This window comes from Rhinolophus sinicus, chromosome 15 (genome assembly GCF_057876585.1).
Source record: "Rhinolophus sinicus isolate RSI-liver-muscle chromosome 15, RSI-T2T, whole genome shotgun sequence".
NCBI classification, from domain to species: domain Eukaryota; kingdom Metazoa; phylum Chordata; class Mammalia; order Chiroptera; family Rhinolophidae; genus Rhinolophus; species Rhinolophus sinicus.
The window spans coordinates 113,790,951-113,817,447 of NC_142515.1; the positions used below are offsets into that span (position 1 = coordinate 113,790,951).

Below are 26,497 nucleotides of genomic sequence, written 5' to 3' on the forward strand. Positions count from 1 at the left end.
ACGCCAGCGAGAGTCGGTTTAATATCAGAAATCCAATAAGAAAAACAATTTTTAGATCTTTAAGGGTCTCCTGAGGCAGGCTATGCTGTCGTCTGTAGAAGTTTGGAAAGCCCAAGTGTACCAACTTTTATGAAGAAATACCATTCCTTGTATTTTTTTTCTTTTTTCCATTCCTTTTGCTTCTAGACAATAAGAATTTCTATGGGCCTTTTGAGCAGTAAAGTGGAAGGGGAAATAACACATTTATAAATCAGTAAAAATATGTTTTTTGAATCTTCATATATAAGTAAGCCATTTTAATTGTCATAGTAATATAACTTGAATTAAAGAACTGGTCTTTTAACCCTGCAAATTTCATGGAGGAAAGTTCAGGATTGGTGCCAAGGCATTTTTTTCCTATCAGATTTTCACTGTTGGGATGATAATTTGCAATCAACCCGTACATTGGATTTTTATTTGATTCCTTTAAAGCTAGTTGAATTGGTGTCTTATCTTACAACATCTTAGAACAGAAGCAATACAGGCAGGCCTTCTGTACAAAGGTCCATCCCTCCCAAACATGTACACATTTGTGAGCACACTCCATGGTGAGCTTTTCCCCAACAGGTTGTTTTTCTTTTTAAGTATATAATGCTGGTGTGTTGGAAGTGTTCTGCTCGAGTATATATAGATGCCCTTTGGTGTTTCCTTCCATTTTTCCTTTAACTTTTTCATTTGTCATCAGTCCTGATAGGTTGTCATGCCAGTCTTACCTGTCAGCCTTTTGGATCCAGAATATCTTGTGATTTGGCCTTGATGGTCTCAAGAGACCTAGAGTCAGAGCCAGCCTTGGTCCTTCTGAGCAGCGTCTTTCTCAGCTGGTCTTCCCACAGCTTTTGTTTCCACACATTGCCTGGCATTTTCTGTAATACACACCTGTTTTCTAACTCTGGTGAAATAGTGGGGGCTTTTGTTTTTGTTTTGTTCATGGCGCTTCACATTATTGTTACACTCTTTCAGGTTACCTCAGGTGATGGAGGTGAGGTGTAACAACATCAATAATTTCAGTCAGCCTTTGTGAAATACTGAGCTATCATGTAGAACACAAGGTTTTCGATTTCTAGGACTTTCATCTTTGATTTTGTTTCTCTTTTTGTCTGCTTCTTTCCACCAAGTTCTCTCCTCCCTACCTTGTTGCTTTTGCTTACTTAGAGTTTTCACTACACCTTTATTTACTGTCTTCTCTATCTCTCAGCTTCCTTGTCAGCTGAGTGGCCCATATTCAAATTTCCCTAGGGGAAGGGCCAGGCAGATTGCTTCGTCACTGTCCAGAACAAAGCCTGTGATTGGGTTGAGTCCTCCAGAGGATACAGACAAACAGCTGCCTTTGTCTCTGCTGCTCTTACCTTCCCCAGGCTCCCATGGCAGGTTATTGGTCCCTGTAGTATAAAGCATGACCTGTGACAAAAAACATTTTGACCCCATTTTTCAGAAAGGGGCTGCAATGATAGAAAGCAATCGGAGTGTTAACAGATGCACCTCCAGAATGAACTCCTAACAATTCCAGTCATCTGTTAATTGTGGAGCAGCCCTTAAATCATAGCAATTTTTCAACACCCAGATTTTTATTCACATATTATATGAGTTACCCCTATATTTAGAAATAAAGAAGTATCCGTGTTTACTAAGCAGATTGACAAAGCAAAATAGTAGCTTTTCATCCTTCTTGGAACAGAGCTGCTAAGGCTTTATTTTAGAGTTCAAGGCTTTTTTGATATGGCTGCCTTGAAAACACTCACACCACAACAAAACAGAAAAATCCTAAGTAAAGCAAATCTCAAGCTTATTTTTTTAATCACCAATTAGTGTGTAAGGTGGACATTCTCTTGTAGGACAGCTCTCTATACCTGAACTGTTCTCTGTCCCTACATACCTGGCTCTAAGATTGGGAATGAGCTCTGGGATATGAGGATATTAAGGAAGGAAAAGAACCACTTACTCATATAACCAAGAGTCCTAGGTTTGCCACTCTCTGACAATCAGTCATTCTAGGAAATCTCCCTGCCTGTTCTCTAGGATTCAGTTGTACCATCTGCCTCGGACTCTGATTTCTCAAATGTATAATCACTGAATTCATTTACTTTCAATTAACAGGCATGTCCACTAAGGGATATAACTCAGTCTTGTTCCATTTGAAAATCTAGAGACTAATGATCTACTGCTTGTTGGCTTTGTGAATAAATATCCTCTTCTCCCCATCTTCATAGTAAAATACTGCGATTGTGAAGATGGGGAGAGGAAGCTATTTATGTTACAATAAATCCTCTGTTCTCACCTCTAGAATGTACAGGAAACCAGTCAGCTCACTTTCTAACAGTCCTTCATTCTTTGGTCGTAAACATGTATGATATTTAATATCATTAGGATCTTTCAAGGCCATGACTTTTCTGGAACAGATAACATACCTTTTTAAGGCTAACCGAATTCGAGCAGATTTTAAAAATATTGTTTTACTGATTTATCAAATTATAAATGACATATTCATTATAGTCATTAATAAACCAACGTCAAACTTCTCTGTAATAAATTGGGGGGATAAAGATGGGAGAAGAATCAAGATGTTTGCTGAGCACTTTATTTACCGATTAAAAAATAATGATTTACGTTTTGACAGAGAGGCTCTTAAAAGCTAAATTGGCAGAGTTAATAAAAACAGGTTCTTCAGAATGTGCTGCTTCATTATTTTGATCTGTCAACAACAATATAAAGGTAGTTGCTAAGTTAGGTCATCAAAATAAGGAACTCCGAAATGTAATTGTTCTATAATCCTCCTTTGGTGTTTTGTACGGTGTTTGTTTTGCGACATAATAATGTGAAGTACGTTTAAATAGTGATGGAAATAAGCAGTCACTCTGTTACTATGTAATTATTTTTTATATTAAGATTAATCTAATTTGTATAGGAGGGGAATCATAGTGATTAAAAAGGCCATCCATCAATTCAGCGAGTACCCATAGCGTGCCTCTGAAATTCCAGGTGTTTCTCATGATGAAATTCCAGATGTTTCTCACGATGTTGCCAGTAGCAATGAGAAGGCAGGCACTGGCCTTGCTTTCAAAGAGCTAATCTTGAAGAATGGAGAAGTGTATTAAGAGCCAGATACGCTTTGGGAGTTTAGCAAGAGGGTACTTAAGATCACCCTTAATGTTCACGATGGCCCAAATCCCTAGAGTTCTTTCTCTTTGCTTTCGAAGGGCATCGCCACTTCTTGACTTGTAGCTACTGAAACAAGGTGGTGAGCTCTCAGGATTGGCTCTCTGTGGCTCTGTCTCTTGATTCTTGGTTGGTTCATCCTGGTTGCTTCCTTTGTGCATTGATCCCATGAAACGGACCTGTGGCATCTGCCGATGCTTGTGTGGGATCTTGTCTGGAAAGGAGCAGCCATGCATCATGGAGGCCTGCAGAGGCCCACGGCTTCTTCCTCACCGCAGACCACCTCACTTCCAACATCTATCAGTAGACCAAATTCTGCACTGGATGTTGGCTTCTTGAACTTGGACTGTGAGAATCAGCACTTCACATTCGCACCCAAAAATTGAATACAACTTTACCTTAAAGATTTCTGGCCACCTTAGAGTTTTTTTAAGTCATTCTAGTCTGAGGAAGACTGAGGCAGCTCCGGTAGATCTCCTTGGGACGTATGCCATGTCTGCCTCTCTTGTAGCGCCTATAAAAGATAGTAGGAAATGTCTGTGAAGAAAGACTTGGGATCAGGGAGCTACTTTCTGGGAGCTGACTTTCATCTCCCTTCAGTCCCTAATCCACCCCAGCACATTAACTGTTTCCCCTAAAAATGCTTCAGAATTCACCTTTAGCAACCAGCAGAGAAACTGGGAGATAAACTTTTATGAACATTGTTTTTAATAATTAAATATTTCTGTCAACATGAAACTTTCTTAATCTAGCAATCTTTAAACCAAACCATTCTTAATTCTAAGATTAGACTAATTCACCAGTGACTGTGCAGAGTTTCATCTTGATTTGCTATAGAAATGAAATGCGTCATGTTACTTATTTAGAAACATTTGCATATTTTAATTTGCTCACTTTTTCATTTTAAAGCAAAAGCTTAAATCCCATAAAGCAAAACCACTTTTCCATTCTGCAGATCCTCATATTTTTAGATGAAGTTGAGTAAGATTAGAAAATCTTAAGCCAAATTCCAAAGATTCCCCCTGAGAATGATGGGAAGCCGAGGAGGACTGTGATTAAGTGACCCTGTAGGACAGTTCTCGCTTCTCACTGGGTATGTCACACTCATCTGTCAGATCTTTGTTTTACACACGCTCACCCATGCTTTGCCCGTAGAGACTCTCATGTAGTAAGTCTGAATGAAGTGTGGGCATCTTTACTTTTATAAAACGCTGCATGTTGTATTCAGTTTCCTCGAGCTGAGAACCACTGTTCCCAGGTTTGTTATAACATCGGTAGCATTTTTCTTAGGATAAGAAAACTGTTTTTTATTAATTTAAAAGCCCATTAGTTTTTTGTTTTTGATATTCTATTTAATGTTATTTTTATTTTTCTCAAGTAAGTCACTAATTAGCATTTAGTAAATATTTCTTCATTAGAAGTCCCCTAAAAATGATATTTTAAATTAATGTATTTGCATTTTTCTTGCCAACCATAACATAGCCTTACAAAGGGCCGTGTGAGCTTTCAGTCCACTGACATTACTAGATTTGTGACTTTCAAAGCAATAACTTTAAGTATATTTGATAAGCTGTACATTTACACGCTACAAATATTTGGGACAGAGTGTTCAAAACCCAGAAATGAAGGTAGGTCCCTTATCTTCAGACAGGACAAGTACTGAGACAATGGTCCTAAAGTCCTGTGCTGGGGAGCCAAGAGTGTGGAAAGAGATGATAATATGGGGAACAATCTTTGGAAAAAAACTGAGGGGAAAAATAAGGGACCCTGGATGGGTTTGTGGTTTGTTATGAGAGAGGAAGCAAATTTAGAAATGCTACCCTAAATGTCATCCATTTCTGAGTGTTTGCCCCCACGTTAGGCCCTGGACAGGTGTAGACATTTGTATCCACTGGGAAGAGGTGAGAGCAGAGAAAAGGGAACCAGGGCTACCTCTCCCCACACCTCACCCGCACACACAGACCCCCGCCATAGTTATCCTCTCTCGTGCTTGTAGTCAGTGGGTTAGAAGGAATAATGTGTGTGCGTGGTGGCTTCCAAATTGGCAGCTGGATCAGTTCTCCATACGGTTGTTCTTCAGAGTAAATAACCTCTAGACCCACTTCTCCATCCTTGCTCAGTAGAGATGGTTTGGATCACAGCATTAAACTTTTTCGGATAATATTAATGGTGACACTATTAATTGGCTTGCCAGTTGTTTTATGGTTAAATAAAAGTCCTCATCAGGCTTCAAATATTATATAAGAGCTTTGCTTAAAATACTCTGGAGTTGAAAACAGGTTCAAAATAAAAATTAAAAGAGCTTAGCTTATTTATTTATTCTAAAGCTCACTGACTGCCCTGTTCCCAAACAGGCTTTCATATCCACCAGGTCAATTTTTCTCAAAATGTTTGATTTATTTTCTTCTTTAGTAAACAAAATCTGAAGGATCCTCTTAGGTTATTTGAAATTCAAAATAAATGGGATTCTGTGACTGAATATAAAGCAGTGAACACAATGACGCTGGGTTTGTTTTCAACTCCCACACACACCCCTTTCTGTCTCTAACTGCGCCCCTGTCCCTTGAAAGGTTGTGAGCCACTCCTGGGCATCACCCTTTGTGACTATGCCTGCTACCTGCTCCTCGGTGCCCTCTACACAGGGAGCAACTTCTCCTGCCCAGGCTCCCTCTGGTCCAGTGATGTGGGTCCATTGCTATCAAGTCAACCTTGCTGGTTTGAGTGACAGCCCCTCACCCTGTCAGGCAAGGAAAGGCCTCTCATTTGTACTGGACATAGGAAGACCAAGAGGGAACCACTTGTATTCCTATGTGTATGAGTCTCCTATTGCTGCTGTAACAAAGTACCACACGCTTAACACAACACAAATGTATCATCTTATGGTTCTGGAAAGCACAAGTCCAAACTAGGTCTCACTGAGCTAAATCAGTGTGTCAGCAGACTGAGTTCCTTTGTGGAGGCTCAAGGAGAGAATTAATTTCCTTGCCTTTCCATCTTCTGGAGGCTTCCTGCATTCCTTGGCTCCTAATCCCCTGCCATCTTCAAAGCTAGATTAAATGCAGTGTCCCTACCTCTGGTTTTCTTGTCACATCTCCTTTCTGTCTATCCTGACTCCATCATTCACTTATAAGGACCCGTGTGATTACATTGGGCCCGCCTGGACAATTCAGGAAGTTTACCTTACCTTAAAAATCCTTAATTTAGTTAAATCTGTAGCATAGCTTTTGCCCTGTAAAGTACTATAGTCACAGGTTCTGGAGATTAAGAACATCTTTGGGGGACCATTATTTTGCATGTGTTGAATAAAACATGTTCATGCTCTGGGATTTTCAGATGCTTTCCTGATTTTAGCCCTCTACATATTCAACCACCTCATCCTCCCTCTCCGTACTCCCAGACACCACCCTTCCTTTTGTAAAGCCACTCTTATTTCCTGTTCACAACCTGCCAGTTATACCTTGGTCGACACAGTTCTTAAATGGCCTGCATATTCTTCCCCTATGCGAAGTCTCTAGTACCCGTTCCAGACCTACCTCAAAAAGCTCATCATCTCCACATTAAGTGCACCCTTCACAGATCAGCCTTTTACACAGTGGGAAGCACTTCCATCCCCTTTTAGACAGTTCTAAGATGTTACACATGTATATAATTTATTAAGACTTCTTCTATAAAGCTTTTTATGACTTCCTTAGATGAAGTTAATTAGTACCTCCTCTGTGCTTCCAAAGCGTCTGTTGTAGCTTTTAGCAGGTATTATTATGTTTATTTATAAGTGTTTCTTGCCAAATAGTCTTTAAATTTCTCAGGAACAGAGTTGTCCTTTTGTCTTTATATCCAGAGCACTTAGAAAAAGTGGATGCTTAAAAATGTTTATTGAATAAATGAATGAATATGCAGTTAAACCATGCTCATATAATACTAAGCTGAATTTAGCAAAAAATTCTAAGATTGTTATATAGATATTAAAGACATAATGGACTTCATTTTAAAAGTAGTCTTATAACATAGAGTCCAAGGATGATATTTTTAATAAGTTCGCATATAAATATTATTTTTCCATCTCTGCACCAGGAAGTTTCCAAAAAACATATGATAAGTCTTGATCTTACTATTGATTTATATGGTATAATTTGGCAGCTTCTTAAATGATAATGTATTACAGAAACAATTTGTCTCATCTCTTTATTCCTTCATGGGGAATTTTAAGTGATGTTTGAACTTCTTGATTATGCTTATTTAACCACATTTTTTGTCACCAGCAAGGGAGAATGGCATTTTGGGATAATTGTTGCCGCTGTTAAGTTGGGAATTCTAGCCCCGGTCTAACGGTTTGTAGTGAAGCATTAAGTTCAGGGTGAAGGGAAGTTTGAGCTGACCTAGAGTGAAAGAGCTGGGCAAATGAGCCTCTGAAATAAGAGGTAATGGAAAGAAAAGAGAAGAGTAAGGCAAACCCAAGAACAGTAGATTAAAATGAAGATTCAGTTGAAAAGCTTAGTGGACTAAATCCCAAGGATTATTAACTAAATCGTTGGAATCTATGGTCTCCAGAACATTTGTAACCCAAGGTCAAAGTCAGAGATACGTGCTGACTTCAGGAGGGAAAAGAACCTGTCTTCCTAAGAACTTTCCCAAGATTGACAGAAATGCCCAGCCCATGTCGGGTAGCCAGTTGCGTAAAGTGGAAATAAGCAATGCTGTATTCATGACCATAAACACAAAGGTAGTGAGTGGCCGGTTAGCTCAGTGGGTTAGAGCGTGGTGCTAATAACACCTAGGTTGCCAGTTCGATCCCCACATGGGCCACTGTGAGCTGCAACCTTTTTAAAAAAATAAATATTATAATAATAATAAATAAATACATACATACATACATGCATACATACATACATACAAAAGTAGTGTTCCATTTCTGGGAAATCGAGAAGACTACCAGATGCAAAAGGAGAATATCATCAGGGAGGGCCTGTAAGACCTTCATCCAGACATAAGCTATATAACCGAACAACGTGAAACTACACTCATGATTGAAGCAACTTTCTGCAGGCTAGACCTGGAAATTCCTTTACCTTGTAGTCACTGAAAGTGGCTGGGTGCAGGGCTACTACTCATGGCACAGGGGAAAAGGTACAACTTCGAAAGATGAGCAACAGGTCGTAAACTGAGGGGGTGGACCTTTTTACCTCTAGGTGGTGTCAGCAGGAACTTGGCCACGGGGAACAGTGCCAGCACCACAGCTGAAGGAAGAGTAAAGTTTGGGGAAGGCCCTGTTTCATCACAGGAACAAATCTTCTTTTTAATGGATGGTTAGTAAGGAAGCCTATTGTGTGAAGCCTGGCCTGAATTTTCATGTGAGAATGTTGACATCAGTCCGTCATGACTCCTTTCCTTATGAGTGTAATAACATACAGGATGTGCACTTGTCAGTTGGTACCTACACCCTTGGGGCGTGGTAGGGTGCAGTGCCTCACAGACTGTAAACCTGACGTGATGATTGCACTGAACTGAGGGACCTTCTCTAGTGTGCTGTATGTGTGTGCTTCTGTCGCTTGTAAATTACGTTTGTAGGTAAAAAGCACGGCCCTGATCTGGAGATTGGATTTCTAGGAAACTAAATGTAAATTTTAAATATATGGATAGGTTCCAATTCTCTACAACACTAATGACAATTACAAGGAATTTTATAGAGAATTTACCTATCGAGAAAGAATAAGGGGCAAGTATCAGTGCTCTCTCACGAAAGGGAGTTGCCAGCTCTCAGCTCTAGTCATTTGTTATCATTGGGGAAAACAGGCAGATATTGCCAGATTTTAAGATTTATTCTTGAGATATGAGAAATACAAAATTTTGTGTGAAGTGTACCAAATTCTGAAAAATGAAACTGACGTTTTTAAATTATGCGCAGCTCGCTTTCCAGTTTATAACTTCTGCCACCCAGGAAACTAACTTTAGGAGCATAATGGATTAGCATGCTTCTTATTTCTCATTTGATTGTTGTTGTTGTTATTGTTTTATATATAAATCTAGGGATTTAATTATCTTTCTAGCTTACTGTTCTTGTTTTTATCAACTTCCTTAGTGGAGACCAGTGGTTCTCAATCAGAGGCAATTATATTCCTGGGCGGGTGGGGGACATTTGGCAAAGTCTGGAAATATTTTTGGTTGTCACAATTTGGAGTGGGGGGATGCTCTGTCATGTAGGGTGTAGGGAGCCAGGGATGCTGCTAAAGATTTTACATTGCACAGGACAGAACCCAACAACAGGGAGTTATCCAGCCCAAACTGTCAGTGGTGATGAGGTTGTGAAACTCTGGTGTAGAGCATGTCTTTATCCTTGTCTATAACTCCTTTCTTCCTTCTCTCTCTCCCTTCCTATCTTTTTTCTTTTTTTTTTTAAAGAACCTTTTTGGAATTCTTTCTGTTTCTCCGTCTTTCTATATTCTCATTCAGAATCTTTAGATCGGTACTTCTCAATTTCAACACGCAGAAAAAAAATCACATGGGTGTTTGTTAAAATTAGGACTTCCAGCCCCTACTTGTCTACGTATTCTGACATGTAGATCAAGATTCTGCGTCTTCAAAAAGCCCCGGAAGATTCTAAGGAAGACGGTGCATGGACCACAGTTAGAGAAGTAGTAGACTAATCTCTGTTTTCATAATCTCTGGCCCTATGCTTTTCTTCATCTTTTAGATTATTAGTTGAACTTCTCTGTTATAACATTACTTTTATTAAGCCCTTAAAAATATATATAACTTTTAATAATTACACTTTGGGAAATAAGTAAATTAAAATGTATTTATGGAGAGAGTTGAAATTATATATAATCATATTTGGTTCCTGTAAGTTACCCAAGTAGCCGGATAGTATATCATACAGAATGTCTTCCCAAAATTTCTAGTCTCTTTTCTAGTCTCTTTTTGTAATATACCGTATGTCTTCCCATAAGAAGCTGGTTGATCGTGGGTCCCTGAAAATACAAGGTAAATTTTTGTTTTTGTTTTTTGTACGTATAAACCATGTACAAAAGAAAACAAATAGACTATAAGAGCTGAAAACATTGCAAATTATTTATGTGATTTCTTAACCAAACTAATCCATACAAAATATTACAAAACTCCCTGGAGATAGTAATGTATATACCACGTGCTTCTTCAATGAAAGCAAAATGGTGAGGGCAGCTATAGGTACATAGGAACGATTCCTCCAAATGTTCCCTGTTATTTAGGAAAACTGCATGTTTATACAGGTACTTGCCTTCAGGGGCTTCAACTCATGTCTGACATCCCATGTGTTAGAACGTATTGAATTGAAATCACATGGCTTTGATTGGTCTACAATAGTTATTCAAAGTCTTCTTGACATTGACAATTAAAACGATACCTGGCAATCATTGAGTCATTTATGAAGGTGTATCCTCTGGTATGTCATCACCAAAATGTGGATGTCCTTCCCCTCCAGTAAGACATGTCACACTCACGCAAGCACTGTCAGTCTGCTCACCACCTTGCCACCAAGAGGCATGAATAACTGTTACCCACCTTTGCTCACTTTTTATGATAACCCTAAAGAAACTGTTTTTTGAGAAAGCAGGAGTTCCATTGGGATAGTGTTGTGTTTACACCAAATTAAACAGATATTAAAGTGGTTGTCACATGGCTTGGGGAGAGGTCATTAGCCTCTCCCTCATAATTTTCATTAAATGTCTTCCAGCCGACTATAGATAAATATAAATAAATGTCCCATGAAGCAAATATGTTTTCACCCATTTCTCTAAGCCCCTCCTATATACAGATTCTGGTGCCGACACAGCTAACAGGCCACTAAGCTTGAAATGATGAGGCTGAGGGTATATACCATTCCTACCAGTTGGAATCTTGAGCAAGCCAAGAGTAACTCCTCTGATTTAAAATGAGATTAAACTGGCTGTCTTATGATGTTCCTTCTTGTTCTAGAAGGCTGATTCTATTAGGGTGCTTACAATGTTGGTGTCAGAATGTTGCATTGATGACAGTCATTGGAGCAGGAGAAGCTCACTGCTTTTCTCTGCATCCACACGCATTCCCCAAGGATGGGCCAGGGTCAAGGGCAAAGACATTTGTCGTCATCCCACTCACAAAAAGGAACCCATGCTGATGTGTCTAATTCAGTGATACTTATTGGGCCCTAAGATGGGGGATGCAGGGTGCCTCTTTCCTGGATTCTGTCTCTAGAATGTGGTTGTTCTATGGCGTTAAAGAGGTAAAAAGCTGCTTTCCTTTCAGCTTCTCCCCTTTTCATTTCTCTTTAGACTCTCTCAAGGTTAGAAGTGATAGGGCTGCTTGCTCTACTACTTACTGTCCCTGACTTGATGCTTCTTGGAGGACGCCTGACCTGCCTTTGTTATCAGGCTAAGGCTGGGTTGATCTTGAGCCTTGGCAGGAGTTATTTTCTAGGGACACTAGCCTGGATCGTCGGGGTTTGGAGTAAAACCTGACATCCTCTCTCTTTATTTCTCTTAATAGCTTTGTTAGAAAATGGTGGCTGTAGTCATCATATTTGAGAGAAGGCCAGCAAAGCATTCATTCATTTGATTATTTGCACTTTTCTTTCCCTTTGTTCAGTAAGCAATTATTTATCATTTACTGTGTGCCATGTGATAAAAATACTCAGACAAGCTGTGAGCGTGATAATCCAGAAACAACGTAAATACAGAGTACATCATTATATTTGCATGGTCTCATGATTATTCTCTGTGATCATATCTGTGAAAGGAGAATATTTGAATCTAAAAGAGAACGTCTAATCCTAACTGTGGGTCCAAAGAAAACACCATTAAAGGATAGAAATTCTCTACAGGGAAGGTTATAAGCTTGAATCATCCCCGTTCAATTATGGAGGTTAAAAATTATTATGGGGTTTAAAAATTGTGTTTTCCATGGAATGTGACTTAGAACCATGTCGTCCATTTGAAAATCATAGCATGAAACTGGCCTTAACCCAAGTTGGCAGTAAAGAACTGACTCCTCGTCCAGACCTCTGCTCTGGGGGTGACAGCCATGGGCCACCCTGCGACACCAGAAGAGATTTATTCTAACACTAGCAAAGCCATCAGTAAAATCCATCATCAAAGGCACCGTCCATTCTTCACAGCTACGTATAGAAGGGTTAGAATTGCAGCATGCTAACAGACTTTTAAACAAAGGGAAACTTATCTTTGGAACATAAGCTGAATACTAATAGGAAATAGCGGCAGGCAATTTGTGAGCTGAAACAAGTAACTGTGTTTGTTTAATCTCCTTATTGTAAATGTGATGTTACTTTAAAATTTACTAATAACGTCTTAAATGTGAATTATGGAATTTTTCCCAGAGGAAAACTTTCAGAAATGGCCCATTTATCCTTCCCGAACTTTTTCAGCAGTCTCCAGAAGACGTCCTCAGGGCAGCTCATCTTCTGGCTTTGATGGAGAAGGGCTGATGCGTTTCTATCTAAGTCTATGTTTCTGTCTCATCTGTGAAAAAAAAAAAAAAAAAATGCAGATTATGGGGAATTGTTGAAAATAAAAAGGCACTTAATGTTTACTTATCCTAAAAGCCTCTTTTTAATGAAGCACCATATTTATTATGAACTCAAATTCTCTCTTGGACCTTCCCCTCTCCCCCAAAGTGTAGCTAAATAATATAAATTTGAAGAATTTTCTTGAACTTAAACAGAAAGCATATTCTTCTAAAGATTCAGCCAGCTGCGTTGAACTAGGTTTTGAGAGAGTCACCAACGCTCAGGAATTTACACGGTGGCCGAATACCAAATGAAAAAATAGCAGTTTGTCTTCTAACCAGAGCTGAGAGGTCAGGCGTGTGTCTGCCCTGGCGTGGCTCCGCTCACCACCAGGCAGCTGAAACCTGCCAGTACAAGGCATCGTCACAGTCCTCAGGATGTGTCAGTACTAACCTTGTGTACAAAGAAAAGCTGGAATGAAAACACGAGAAGCAAATGCAGGAGAATCACTTATTCAAAAAAAGCCATTTGGTTTGGCTCAGCTTTACCTGGGAGTTTCCAGACCGATTCAGCCTGTATCCCAAAGAGATCCCAGCCTAGAAAAATATTGTTTTTTCAAGTACATGCATCATTGGCTACTATTAATTCTTAACTTAGACTCATTCTGATAATGTCAGTGAAATAAAATGTGGGTAAAATATTTTGTTTTAAATAAAGTAACATGAAAAGGAGTGATAGTTATTTAAAATTCATACAAGCTATAAACATTGAAATTTGTTTTTTCTTTCCTCAGGCCTGTTTAATTATGCCCCCCACCCCCAACTTGAGTGGCATCCTGTTAACTCATTAGCATGTATTTATTATATTCCTCCTTTTTTATATTAGCTTTAGCTTCTAACGTGAACATTTTTAAAAACAGGATATTTTCTGTGTTGTATTAATTCTGAAAAATGTTTTTGTATCAGATCATGGGATTATTATTTTGTTTGTTTATCTGGCTCACCAGTTCCTTTTCTTACTACGCAAAATTTTAAATAATTTTAAGCATTCAGTTAAAATTTCAACATTGGTAGTCTAAAGTAAAACCTAGTCAGTTTACTTTTCATATAAACAATGTAAAGCATTACTTATAATTTGATTTTATATTAAATGTGCTGTTAAACAATAGCTTTTAAAAAGTCATTGAAACTATAATGGTGAAGTTGTAAGTCATTATTTTACAGAAAGATTATCAAGCTAAGAGATATAAAATATTTTGAAGAAAATTGGTATTGGAGATAAAACTGTTCTACTAGACTGAATATTTTTCCATTCCACTCCATAGTTTTTATTTCTTATATATACAAATACTAATAAAAAATTTTCTGGAGTTGAATTTAGGTAACTTCCTTAGTTGCTTTATAATTCTCAGACACATCTCAGACACAAGTTGTAAGGTCACTGGATATACAATTATTATTTTTATTGGGGTGACATAAAACTTTCAAGTGTACAATTGTATAATACGTCTTCTCTATCTTGCATTGTGTGCTCACCACCCAAAGTCTAGTCTCCCTCCGTCACCATAAATTTGACCCCTTTTACCCTTTTCAACTTCCCATCACCCTTCTTTCCCTCGGTAACCACTATGCTATTGGCTGTGTCTGTGAGTTTGTTTTGTTTGTTCATTTGTGGTTTTATGTTTTATATCCACCATGTGAATGAAATCATATGGTTTTTCCACTGACTTATGTTGCTTCGCATGATATCAAGATCCATCCATGTTGTCATGAATGACAGTATTTCATTTTTTTCTTATGGCAGAGTAGTATTCCATTGTATATAGGTACCACATTTTCTTTATTCAGTCATCCATCAAGGAACACTTAGGTTGTTTCCATGTCTCAGCTACCCTGAATAATGCTGCAGTAAACATAGGGGTACATATATCTTTACGAACAAATGTTTTCAAATGTTTTGTGTATGTACCCAGAGGAGAGGGGTTGCTGTGCCATGTGGTAGCTCTATTAATTTTTATGTAATGGACCAAGATGAGGAAACCATTGCGGTAGAATAGCAGCAAATGCTAGGAGGGAAAAACAGAGTAGTTGAAACATGCCGAAGGAGTGACGTGCAAACATAATTCATACATTATATTGTAAGTGTTCTTTGGGAACGTATTTAAGGAATCTTCTAAAAATTGTATAAAACACAATGCCAGTACCTCCTAATATACCTGTTGGGTAAACTCTTATTTTTATTGCTTAAGGTAGATCCTGCTTAGAGTTGGAGGGCGTATACAGGGGACCCTTCCTGTGAATTTCCTGCGCAGCCTGTGTTCTAGCATCTGACTAGTTCTTTTTGGCCTGAGCCCTTGAGGATACTTGGGCTTGGGAAGGCAGAGTCTGAGCGCTGTGCTCAGTTTCCAGGTCACTGCTTTCTGCCTCTTTCTCTTGCCTGGTTTGCTCCTTGACCTTCTTAGAACAGTAATGTTTCTTCATACAACATTCTTAATGAGACTATTTACCTCACATACTCAATAAGATCATGCTTCATGTAATAAATTATCTTCTCAAACATATCCCAAGAAGGCAGCCCTTGCAGCTCTTAAAGAATTAACTTTTCAACTGAGGGAGAGACCTTTTGCTGGGCAGCCCCAACTATCATAGTGTTATTTTCCTTATTTTAAATATATTATAAAACTAGATGATGGCTCTCTCTCTCTCTCTCTCTCTCTCTCTCTCTCTCTCTCTCTCTCTCTCTCTCTCTCTCTCTCTCTCTCTCTCCCCCTCTCCCCTTATTTGTTTGTATTATGTTTTGCATACATATGTAGCACGGTTATCCCCAAAAGATAAGAATCTATAAAGCAAATAATCTGTATGGTTGACCCTTGAACAACACAGGGGTTGGGGTTGCTCCCCCCCCTGCACAGTTGAAAAGCAATGTATAACTTCTAACTCCTCCAAAACTTAATTGCTGATAATCTACTGTTGACCAGAAACCTTACTGATAACAGTCAATTAACACATATTATATATGGCACGTGTATTATATATATATACTCTATTCTTACAATAAAGTAAGGTTAGAGAAATGAAAATGTTACTAAGAAAATCATAAGGAAGAGAAAATACATTTACAGTATTTACTGGAAAAAAAAATGTGCATGTAAGTAGATCCACGCAATTCAAACCCATGTTGTTCAAGAGTCAACGGTATCTTCTAAAGAATGCTCATTTGGTTTTAAAAATATATTTGATGTACGCATATTTGTCTGAAGAACTCAATTATCAGTTGCAATGGAGCGTGGGAACTGTATTTTTAGTCCGAAGTAGCAAGTTCTTCCCTGAATATATTCTGTTTTGTATACAGACCGATTTGATTTCTGCCTCCCTTGGTTTCTCCTCCCATCATAATTAAGGTGTTACAACAAGGAGCAAAAGCAAAAAGCCTGATTGAGCTGATACAGCAGCAGTCCCTACGTCCCCAGAAGTTGACTGTTCTGTCCAGGGAATTAGGAGAGAAAACATCTTGTGTATGGGTACAGGTTGCTATATGCCTCTTATTAAAAAGACTGATTCTTCAATAGAGGTGACCCAGGTGTAACCTTGCTGATCATTTAGAAGTCATTTGAGCTCTAGGTCCTTTTCACACCACTTTGACCTCCAAATTCAATGTCATCGGGAAATGTAATGGGGTTTCTCTATTCTGTTTTTCCATATCATTACAATAAATCACCTTCTTCTAAGTCTAACTGCCGCAGTAACTGTCCGTACCATCCTTGGGACCCTGTAGAGTGGTGATAACAATAGTACCTACTTCACAGGGCACTTATGAAGATTAAATGGGATGGTATTTTTAAAAGATGCTGTCCTACCACCTGACATACAGATTCTCAATTACTAATAGCTCTTTACTATTGCTACTTTTCCCGATTAATAAAATTATATGATCTCAGGATTAAGAGAAACCAAAGAGCCCATTTTAAATATAGAACTGAGCAAACAATCCTGTACCTTACAGTGGTGAAACTATTTATTCAAGAAACGGGCGGAGGGAGTGACTGCTGGGGGATAGGGTGGAAAGGAGCTTAGAGGACCGGAGGTGTTTTTTTCCATGGCGCTGGACGTTCTTCGAGGCATGCAATCTGAGATCACACTATTTGCCCTTTGAGCATATTTTGGAAAAATATTCCTAAAATTGTCTCATTCCACACTTATAAGTGTAAGGGATTTATTCCTGTTTTCAGACAAATATGAACCAGAGAAGTTCCTTGCAGCCAAATGAAAGGCTGGACTGTACGTTGGAGGTCTTATGTGCTTCCACTGTAGGACCACTGGATTTCGGCAGCTCATTTAATCCTATTCTTCTGCCTTCAGACAAGACTGCACTGAGGCAAACATAATACGTGTCCACCTAATTACTTCAGAGTTTTTAGAAAAGGATAGTACGTGTACTTTCTAGTAATGCATTGCAGGCTCTCTCAATAACTCATTCCAGAACACTTGGAAGAAATTCTCCCAATTGCATCTAAATCCTTTCCCTTGCCCTTTAAACACTTTATCTCTTATCTTGATTTCATTGAAGATAGAAAATAGATGCTCACCATGATTTGGCAAATGTCTTATTATTTTTGAAAGTGCTGTTTGGTTTCTCATATCCCTCACCCTCTGCCCTAGAATGAGTCTGTTCTAGTCTTTTTCCACCTTTTTCTTCCATAAGCATTTTTGTCCAGAGCTTTATAAGTGGAGGGTCTGTCATTTGTTGCTCCTTGCTGAGACTTCTTGGAGGCATATATCAGCACAACAGCGGCAAGGCCCAAGGAGGGGGTATCTGTATAATAAACCTGCTGTGCACCCCACCTGGCTGTGAGGTACCAGCTACCTCACTGCTCCACCATAGCTTGCAGCCCTTTAGAAGTGGTGCCAAAAGGAGCTTTGGAATTACAGTGTAGGCTCAGCCCCCTGCCACTCTCTCCAGCGGTGGCAGTCTCTCTTGATTGAATACAAACTTAGCTAAGATTTTAGTAGAAGAAAACTTTGGAAGGTTTCTCCGTCACCCAGAGGCTATCACCAAGAGGCCATTTCTCTGACATCCTGTTTCCTCCTCTTCTGAGATTCTTGCTTGGTTTCATGCCATCCCAGTCTGGCAGAACTCAGAGAGGTTTAAAGGCTGCCTCACCTTTAAAACTCTGACTCCATACACGTCCTTATGTGTGCACACATTCCTGAATCTGACTGGCATTAAAAGAAAAAGGGGGAGGAAAAAAATGTTTCTGAGTGTTAGAGGAGAAACAAAAGAATATAACTACAGAAAATATCAATGCCACAAAAACAATCATGGTGTTTTTTATTTATTTATTGGGGTGCCAATTGTTAGTGAAATTACATAGATTTCAGGTGTACAATTCTGTATTACATCATCTATAAATCCCATTGTGTGTTCATCACCCAGAGTCAGTTCTCCTTCCATCACCATATATTCGATCCCCCTTACCCTCATCTCCCATCCCCCACCCCCCACCCCCCTTACCCTCTGGTAACCACTAAACTATTGTCTGTGTCTATGAGTTTCTGTTTCTCATTTGTTTGTCTTGTTCTTTTGTTGTTTTTGGTTTATATACCACATATCAGGGAAATCACATGGTTCTCTGCTTTTTCTGTCTGACTTATTTCGCTCAGCATTATACTCTCAAGATCCATCCATGTTGTCACAAATGTTCCTATATCATCTTTTCTTACCGCCGAATAGTATTCCATTGTGTATATATACCACAACTTCTTTATCCATTCATCTATCGAAGGACATTTTGGTTGTTTCCATGTCTTGGCCACCGTAAACAAAGCTGCAATGAACATTGGAGCACACGTGTCTTTATCTCTAAATGTTTTCAGATTTTTTGGGTAGATACCCAGGAGAGGGATTGCTGGGTCATATGGCAATTCTATTCGTAATTGTTTGAGGAACCTCCACACTGCCTTCCATAACGGCTGCAACACTCTGCATTCCCACCAACAGTGTATGAGGGTTCCTTTTTCTCCACAGCCTCTCCAACACTTGTTACTATTTGTCTTGTTGATGATAGCCATTCTGATTGTGGTGAGGTGATATCTCATTGTGGTTTTTATTTGCATTTCTCTGATGATTAGTGATGTTGAGCATTGTTTCATATGTCTGTTTGCCATTTGTATGTCCTCTTTGGAGAACTGTCTCTTCAGGTCCTTTGCCCATTTTTCAGTTGGGTTGTTTTTTTGTTGAGTTTCATAAGTTCCTTGTATATTTTGGATATTAGCCCCTTATCGGAGGCACTGTTTGCAAAAATCTTCTCCCATTCAGTTGGTTGCCTCTTTATTTTGTCGATGGTTTCTTTTGCTATGCAGAAGCTTTTAAGTTTCATATAGTCCCATTCATTTATTTTAGCTTTTACTTCCCTTGCCTTTGGAGTCAAATTCATAAAATGCTCTTCGAACCCAAGGTCCATAAGTTTAGTACCTATATTTTCTTCTATGCAGTTTATTGTGTCAGGTCTTATGCTTAAGTCTTTGATCAAACAATCATGTTAATCGTCTATCTAGCCCCAGAAGTACCTCCCAGGTCTAGGTCAATGCTGGCTTTGCCTCTGTCTGACTCCTGTCTCACAGCAGGGAAGGTATCTGTATGTCATTAGGGGCTGTCTTCCAAAACCTTGTTACTGTCTCTGCAAAATCAGTGGACCCCTATTTCTGCTCCCTCAAATTCCCTTGAGTATCTCTGCTCAGATTTGGCTGCATGCATGAGGGACTGTCCTCTTAATGGGGGTCAGTGGTGCTGACTTAGGTTGGATTCCTACCCAGGAAAATGACCCCATCCACATGGTGGGTCCTCAGTGAAATCTGAATCACAACAAAAGCAAGAACCAGGACGTGGTGGGAATTAATACGAGGGGTACAGGAAAGTGTGAGCTCCCAAAGAAAGATAAAACAACTTCTCCTTGCCATTGTCTGACTCTGAATATATCGTCAGTACCACCGACCCGCAACATACCGTGGCCTGCTTTATAAACCGAATTACTTTCTTATGTATTGATCCAACTTCCCTGAGATTGCAATCTCGTGTCCAGGCTCAGATCTTGTTATGCAACATCGCAGTACTCACAAAAGCAGGGCACTTTCTACACAGTGGGTGGATATTAGTTATTTGTTAAGTAATGGATGAATGTATTCTACAACAATGGCAACAAAATTGTATTTATTACAGATATAAAGATATCTATGGATAGCTCTTCACACACACAAAAGTTTATTATATGGAGATCCATTAATTTGGAATATCTTTTTTCCCCCAGGTTTATTGAAGTTATGATTGACAAATTTAAAATTATATATATTTAAGGTGTAAAGCATGATATAAGTATACGCAGTGTGATCAAAAAATACTCCGATTGTTTAAGTTTCAAAAATTTACTATAGTAAAAGACACATTGCCATTAATCTCCCTCAAAATACTCCCTCTCGCTTCGGACACACTTATCCCATCGTTCTTGCCACTTTCTGATGCAGTTCTGGAAGTCCTCTTTTGTGAGTGTCTTCAGTTGCGCTGTTGTGGCTGCCTCCATGTCCTGAGTCATTTTGACTTTGGGGAAGAGCCAGTAGTCGCATGGTGCCAGATCCAGTGAATAAGGTGGTGACGACACACCATAATGTTTTTATTTGACAGAAATTGCTGTACCAGAAACATCATGTGACATGGAGCCTTGTCATGATGGAGGATGATTTACGTCACACTTTAAAACACACCTTCTCTCAACCGTAGCTCACACCCGACTGACTGCACTGAACAAGTTGAAACTTGTCACACACTGTTACTAAGTTTTGATGTGCTGCTTCCCCTATTGAAGATCCTTGCCTTATCATTGAATGACACTTGGTAGCAGCATTCACCATATTCTTTGACCACACCTCTTACTTGTGTAATAATTACCACCATGAAGCCAAATAACATATCCATCACCTCACATAGTTACCAGTGTGTGTGTGCACATGCGTGTGTGTGTGTGTGTGTGTGTGTGTGGTGTGGAATGTCTTTTAAAGTAGTCAAAGGTTGGGTTTGAGTTTGCCTTAGCATGTTTTCTATGCTAATAAAATCAAATGCTTCTTAATTTGTTAAATTGTGTAGCTTATGTGAGAATGTTTAGAGATACTTTTTGAAACACCCTATTTTCAAGTTCCTTAACCACTGGAAGAATATTTATAAATAACTGAAATTCCTCTTCCTTATTATCAGTTGAGAAGCTAATTATCCATAAAGCAGCATGCCTCTGGACCCTCACCCCCATTCTGCTGTGTGTGTTGACTTGAGAACTATTAATGCCCTTTATTAGTACAAATTAGAGGGGTTTTGCTGCGAAAGCCGTTCAATTTATTGAAAGGTGCCATTCCTTCCTTTGGTTTCATGACAAAAATACTTGATCATGCCCCTATGTCTCAGTATTTTTCCTGTGGCAGTAGAAAGGCAAAGAGAAATTATGCAAATAAAGAGGATAAGGAAATAGAGAAGTGTGATCTGGGTGAGTGTGGCAAGAGAAATGGTCTGTGAAAGAAAGAGGATGGGGGTAGATGCTGTTACTGTCCTGTGGGTTTAAACCAGTAATTACATTTGGCCTGTGAACAGAAAAATACATGTTTCCATATAACCTCAATATATCCTCTCTATAGTAATTACTGCCAAGACCTAAGATTTCAAGACATGGCATGACGCATTTCTAAAATGACAAAATTCTCACTTTAAATTTTTCCAGTGAAATGTTGTGATTGAAAACATTCCGTATCAGTCTTTTATTCTACTCCAAAATTTTTCAGAAGCTGTTCTGATTGCCCATTCCTAACTCTAAAGATTTTTTAATTGGACACATTTGAGAAAGATGGTGATGAAAGTACCACGAAAACCCTGTTTATCCCATCATTTTACTGTGGGGTACCAGAATGATAGAATTTCTAGCAAGCCACCATTCTCCCACACCAGTAGTTTGCCAGAAAGGTAAATAACAACTCATGTCAGATTCAGGAGGTAGACACACTGAGAAGGGAGTTCTCTCATGCTGCGTGTCATGGCCTTTGTGAATCTGGAGATCCCCCTGGGAATTTTTCACAGTTTATATAGGGTCCCACCAGACGCTCCGCTCTCTCCTTGCAGTTCCTCATATCGGCCAGGATAGGAAGCAGGGCCTCCCCATAGCACAGCTGCTGGGGGATAGAGTTCTGTCTCCCAGCAATGCCAGGAGAAAGTGGCTGCTGAGACGCTGCTACTAATTGAGGACTTAGCACCTGAGGACAACCACTAAGCATGTACTAGTTACTGTAACATCCGGGTAGAACATGAGAGACTCCTTTAGGTTTATGCGGGACTGGGAGATGTTTACAGTCGTATTAATGCACCTTACACACACATACACACACACACACACACACACACACACACACACTCGCACGACTATTGCAATTGAGAAGTGAAGTGTGGCTCTGACCACCTAGGAGCCTGAGTTCTCAAGCCCAATGACCATTAACTCCATGATAATTGAGTGAGGTGATAGGCAGTGATGAGACCCAAAATGTATGTTCACTGATGCCTTGGATAATGGAAGCCTGCTCCTTAAGTATCTTTGGCCAAAGATTTTCCCCTGTAATTAGCAAACAAACATCTTAATTATACATGTGGATTTGAAGCTTGTGCTAATATTAAAAAAATACAACTTAGATAAAGAAAAAAAAGGATTAGAAGAGAAAGTATGTGGCATAGAGGTTAAGCCTGGGTGCTCTGAGCCACAGCTGAATTCAGAACCAAGCCCTGGTGTTTCCTAGCTCTGCAACCTTGAAGTATTTAATCTCTCCGTGCTTGTTTCTTCACCTGTGAAATGGAAACGCCATGTGTAATCACAGAAGCAAGGTGAACGGTGGAATGCGTAAAACACCAAAAACGTGTTTTGAACTGTGCTTGGCACATTCTAAGTGCTCAATAAGTTTAGCTTATTGTTATTTCAGCTATGGCATTTTAAGAGTAATGATTCTACACATGGATCATTACACAGTAGAAATTTTGCAAAGAAATAATAATTAACATTTCAGAAAGTTTGTCTTAAAATCTCAAAAGCTTGCCTATGTTTATTCCCTACATGGAAGTAAATTAATACTTCATATATGCCGTAGTTTATTAAATTTTGGAAATGAAATGAATGTAGTCAACAAATATTGAGTACCCATAAGCGTCATGGAAAGTGATGTTGTAGGGAATACTGAAGACATTATCAACTTTCTGGAACTTTGATTTTAGAATATAGCCTGTGTTAGAAGAACAGTATAAAAATGGTCAAGCATCGTAGAAGAGCAATATCAGTGTATGTAACCTTACTCCCATGCTTCAGAAAAGATACTGGATGAATACACTTGGCTGAAGAAACTGCACACTGAGAATGTTTATTATCTTGAACTATTTAAGTAAATGCAGATTACTACTCAATTCCAAGTGCCTCACATATATTCATAAAATCACAGCCTGTAGTTAAATGTAACAGAAATGCTAAACATAATGTTGAAAATCTATTCAGTAGGTCATGCGACAGGCCACAGCCTTGTGTGTAAATGCTAAAGGAAATAGTAAGCATTCTTCTTCATGATACCTCATAGCACTGACCTTGAATCAGCCGTGAGAATAAACACAGCATTAGAGACCTGAGGCCTTAAACAAATGTGAATTGTGTAATTAATTTGCAAGCAAATAATCACTTTTAATAAAATTTGAAAATACCACCCTTGGCTATTGCTAGTCAATCCAATTGTGGGTATCATCTATAGTCTTGTAAAGGATGAGGACATTTTAGTGAACTGGAACATTTTTAATATTTGCAAAACTATGGGAAAGAATGTAAGTAACATTGAAATAGTCTTTCAGATGTTGGCAACGAATTTCAACATGGTTTTATTTTTCTTATCCATTTAGCCCTCTGTGAGATAGGAGAGGGAAGCACTATTATCCCCACTTTTCAGATGAGTACATTGGGGCTTAGAGAAAAGTGTATGTGACACAGGGGCAGCTCCAAGTATCTAATTCCCACATGTGATATTAAGGATTTTCAAAAGTTCTTAGTCATCAGTGAACCAGCATTTTGGATTATCTGGGTTTTTAGTTCTTCTCCTCTGGTTTACCTAGTGTTTGAGGCACTTTGCTGATTACTTTGTTTTTCATTCATTCACACATTCATTCATCGAAAGCATCTTGGTTACTTACCTACAGTATGCTCATCACTACTGGCCAGTGCTTTGTCCAAAGAGTCCCTTAGCATTTAGGAATATGACACGTCTGCTTTTCTTTCAAACACTTCCAAAAATCAGGGTTTTTTTATTTTTTATTTTTTTGCCTCAACTCTTTTATCAAAGGAGTCAGTCTTTGAGAAGTGAAATTAATTCCAATGATGGAAAGTTTAACGTTGTTTTTGCCCATGTTAAACTCCTTAAAGATAGGGATTATATCTCGTTCATCTTTTAAGCCCAATTCCAGTATGCAATGGATGTTCGGCAGAGAGCTCTTGTTGGATAGTGGCTTTCTTTTATCTGAATTGGTGTTTCTGTGAGGAATGTGGTAAATATTAATAGCTTTAATTGTAAACATGAATGATTACTTTTAAAATCAAGTTAATTGGTGCAGCATAACCCTGCTCTATGTTAAATTTGTATCCTATAAGTTCCTCACAAATGTTAGAACTAAGTTGAAGTTGTCAGATTTTTCAAGACTTTTAAAAATAAATTCTTCAATAAAATGGGAAACCTTACAATTGCTAAGTAAGTTATTACCACAGCTGTAAGTTTCAGTTTAGCACTTATGGGCTTTCTCTTCTTTTTATCCATTCATTCATCTTCCCAATTATCTATCCATCTGCCCATCCATCCACCCATCTGCCTTCCAATACTCCCTTCTACCTCCTCCTTCTTTCATTTTTTTATTATCTATTTTAAGAGTCCTTGAGAGAAATGTAAAAGGCAGTTGCTGTTCAAGTTAATACTGATTATTTGGTTTTCACTAAGATGAACACATTACTTATTTATTGACCAAAATCTGGCTCTCTTAGGAGTAAACGGCACTGTTGTTCGTCCTGCTGGGAAAAGAGTAAACCAGGACTGTTCTGAGTAAATCAGGACATACGGTCACTTGTACATAGTATGTTCTCCTGAAAATCTAAAGTAAGATTCCTATGTAGTATTGTGATACATATTTTTGTAGTTCTGGGCTATATGATATGTGAATTACGTATATTGAAACCGAGTTGGACAGATTTTTTTTTTAAAGATTGTGTGTGTGTTAATCGGTGTAACTTGTACCTAAACTTTTTTTTGGTAACATTAATTCCTGTACATTTACTAGTTAGCTGTCCCATTTGGAATCATCCAGGTGTTTAATTTCTTCCTTTTTGTTGCCTTGCTTTGGGTTGATTGCTCTCCCATTCATTCAGTGGAAATCTAGAAATCACTTTCTCTAGGTGTATCATTTACCAAAGTGCAACAGGGGCTATAAAAGAGGAGAAACACCTAATTTGTGTACTTCTGCAGTTCTCAATATAGCTAGGGAGGAAGGGCTACCAGCATTTGCCCAAAATGACTACGGTGCATAAGCAAGCTGGTAGAGAAGCACCAAAGAAGATTTGGTACTGGGACCAGGGAAAGCAAATTAGAGCTCACGGGGATTGCACTAAAATGACAAGCTTAGTCAGGCCATTCTAGCACTTGTTGGCAACTCTGCTGGATAATAGGTGGGAATTACTGATTTTTCTAAGATTTAGTTGAGGCATATGTAACTTATTAGCATATGAAGTGGTCTGTCCTTCCTCTGAACTCCTATCTCTGTTTTACATATACTTGCTGTGTGATCTTGGGCGTAGTTCTTAACTCCTCTGGTCTCAGTTTCCTTATTGTAAAATGAGAGTCAGAACAATACCTATTCATCAAATTGTTGAATTAGTTAATTTATATAAAGCATTTAGGCCGGGGCCTGGTATTAGAAAAATACTGAAAAGGTACTGTTCCTATTAGAACACGACATCTTTATAGGAAAAGTTTGCTTTAACCCATGTGAGTCAGTGTCTGATTGTAATTCTCCTTATGCAATGCGTCCCTAACCTAATTTTAATTTGTCCTCTTTGGTTACAATTGTTTCACAGCTCGAAAGTCAAAGAAGCTGGGAAAGTTAAAAGGCATTCATGAGGAACAGTCTCAGCAGCAACAGCCCCCACCGCCCCCACCGCCCCCCCAGAGCCCTGAGGAAGGCACCACCTACATCGCTCCCACAAAAGAGCCCTCAGTCAACACGGCGCTGGTTCCTCAGCTCACAACCATTTCCCGAGCGCTCGCACCTTCCCCCGCGATTGTCCTTGAAAACATCGAACCCGAACCTGTGTATGCAGGCTATGACAACTCCAAACCAGATACAGCTGAAAATCTGCTCTCCACTCTAAACCGCTTAGCAGGCAAACAGATGATTCAAGTTGTGAAGTGGGCAAAGGTAATTCCAGGTAGGATCGCCTCTCCTTTCATGGTCTACATCCTGAACTAGATGGGTCAGGGCAACAGCACATTGCACCATAGCCAGCAGTGCGATCGATTAAGCGTTTTCTTAAATTCTGATACCAGATTTTTAAATTGATCTCAGATTAATTGCGTGCGTAGGGAAGAGTCTGGTTAATGTGCTCATTTCTCCTGAGAAGTTGGAGTTAAGGGTTCTGTTGTTGATATAGCATACATTTGGTGTGTTGACGATGGAAATGGTAAATTTCATCCCAGAAATATGAATAAGGTAAAATACATTCTGAGCATGAAAGCGCAAACTGAG

At 39.0% G+C, this 26,497-nt stretch overlaps 1 protein-coding gene across 4 annotated transcripts in view; it reads left to right on the forward strand.

Annotated features, from left to right (window-relative positions):
- The window catches only part of NR3C2 (nuclear receptor subfamily 3 group C member 2), a 310,553-nt gene that overhangs the window by 221,850 nt on the left and 62,206 nt on the right, over positions 1 to 26,497 (forward strand). For all 4 annotated transcript variants that reach the window (XM_074338455.2, XM_074338457.2, XM_074338454.2 and 1 more), the window contains exon 5: positions 25,830 to 26,180. In XM_074338455.2, coding sequence (XP_074194556.1) covers positions 25,830 to 26,180 — 351 coding nt within the window. The remainder of the gene's footprint in view (positions 1 to 25,829; positions 26,181 to 26,497) is intronic.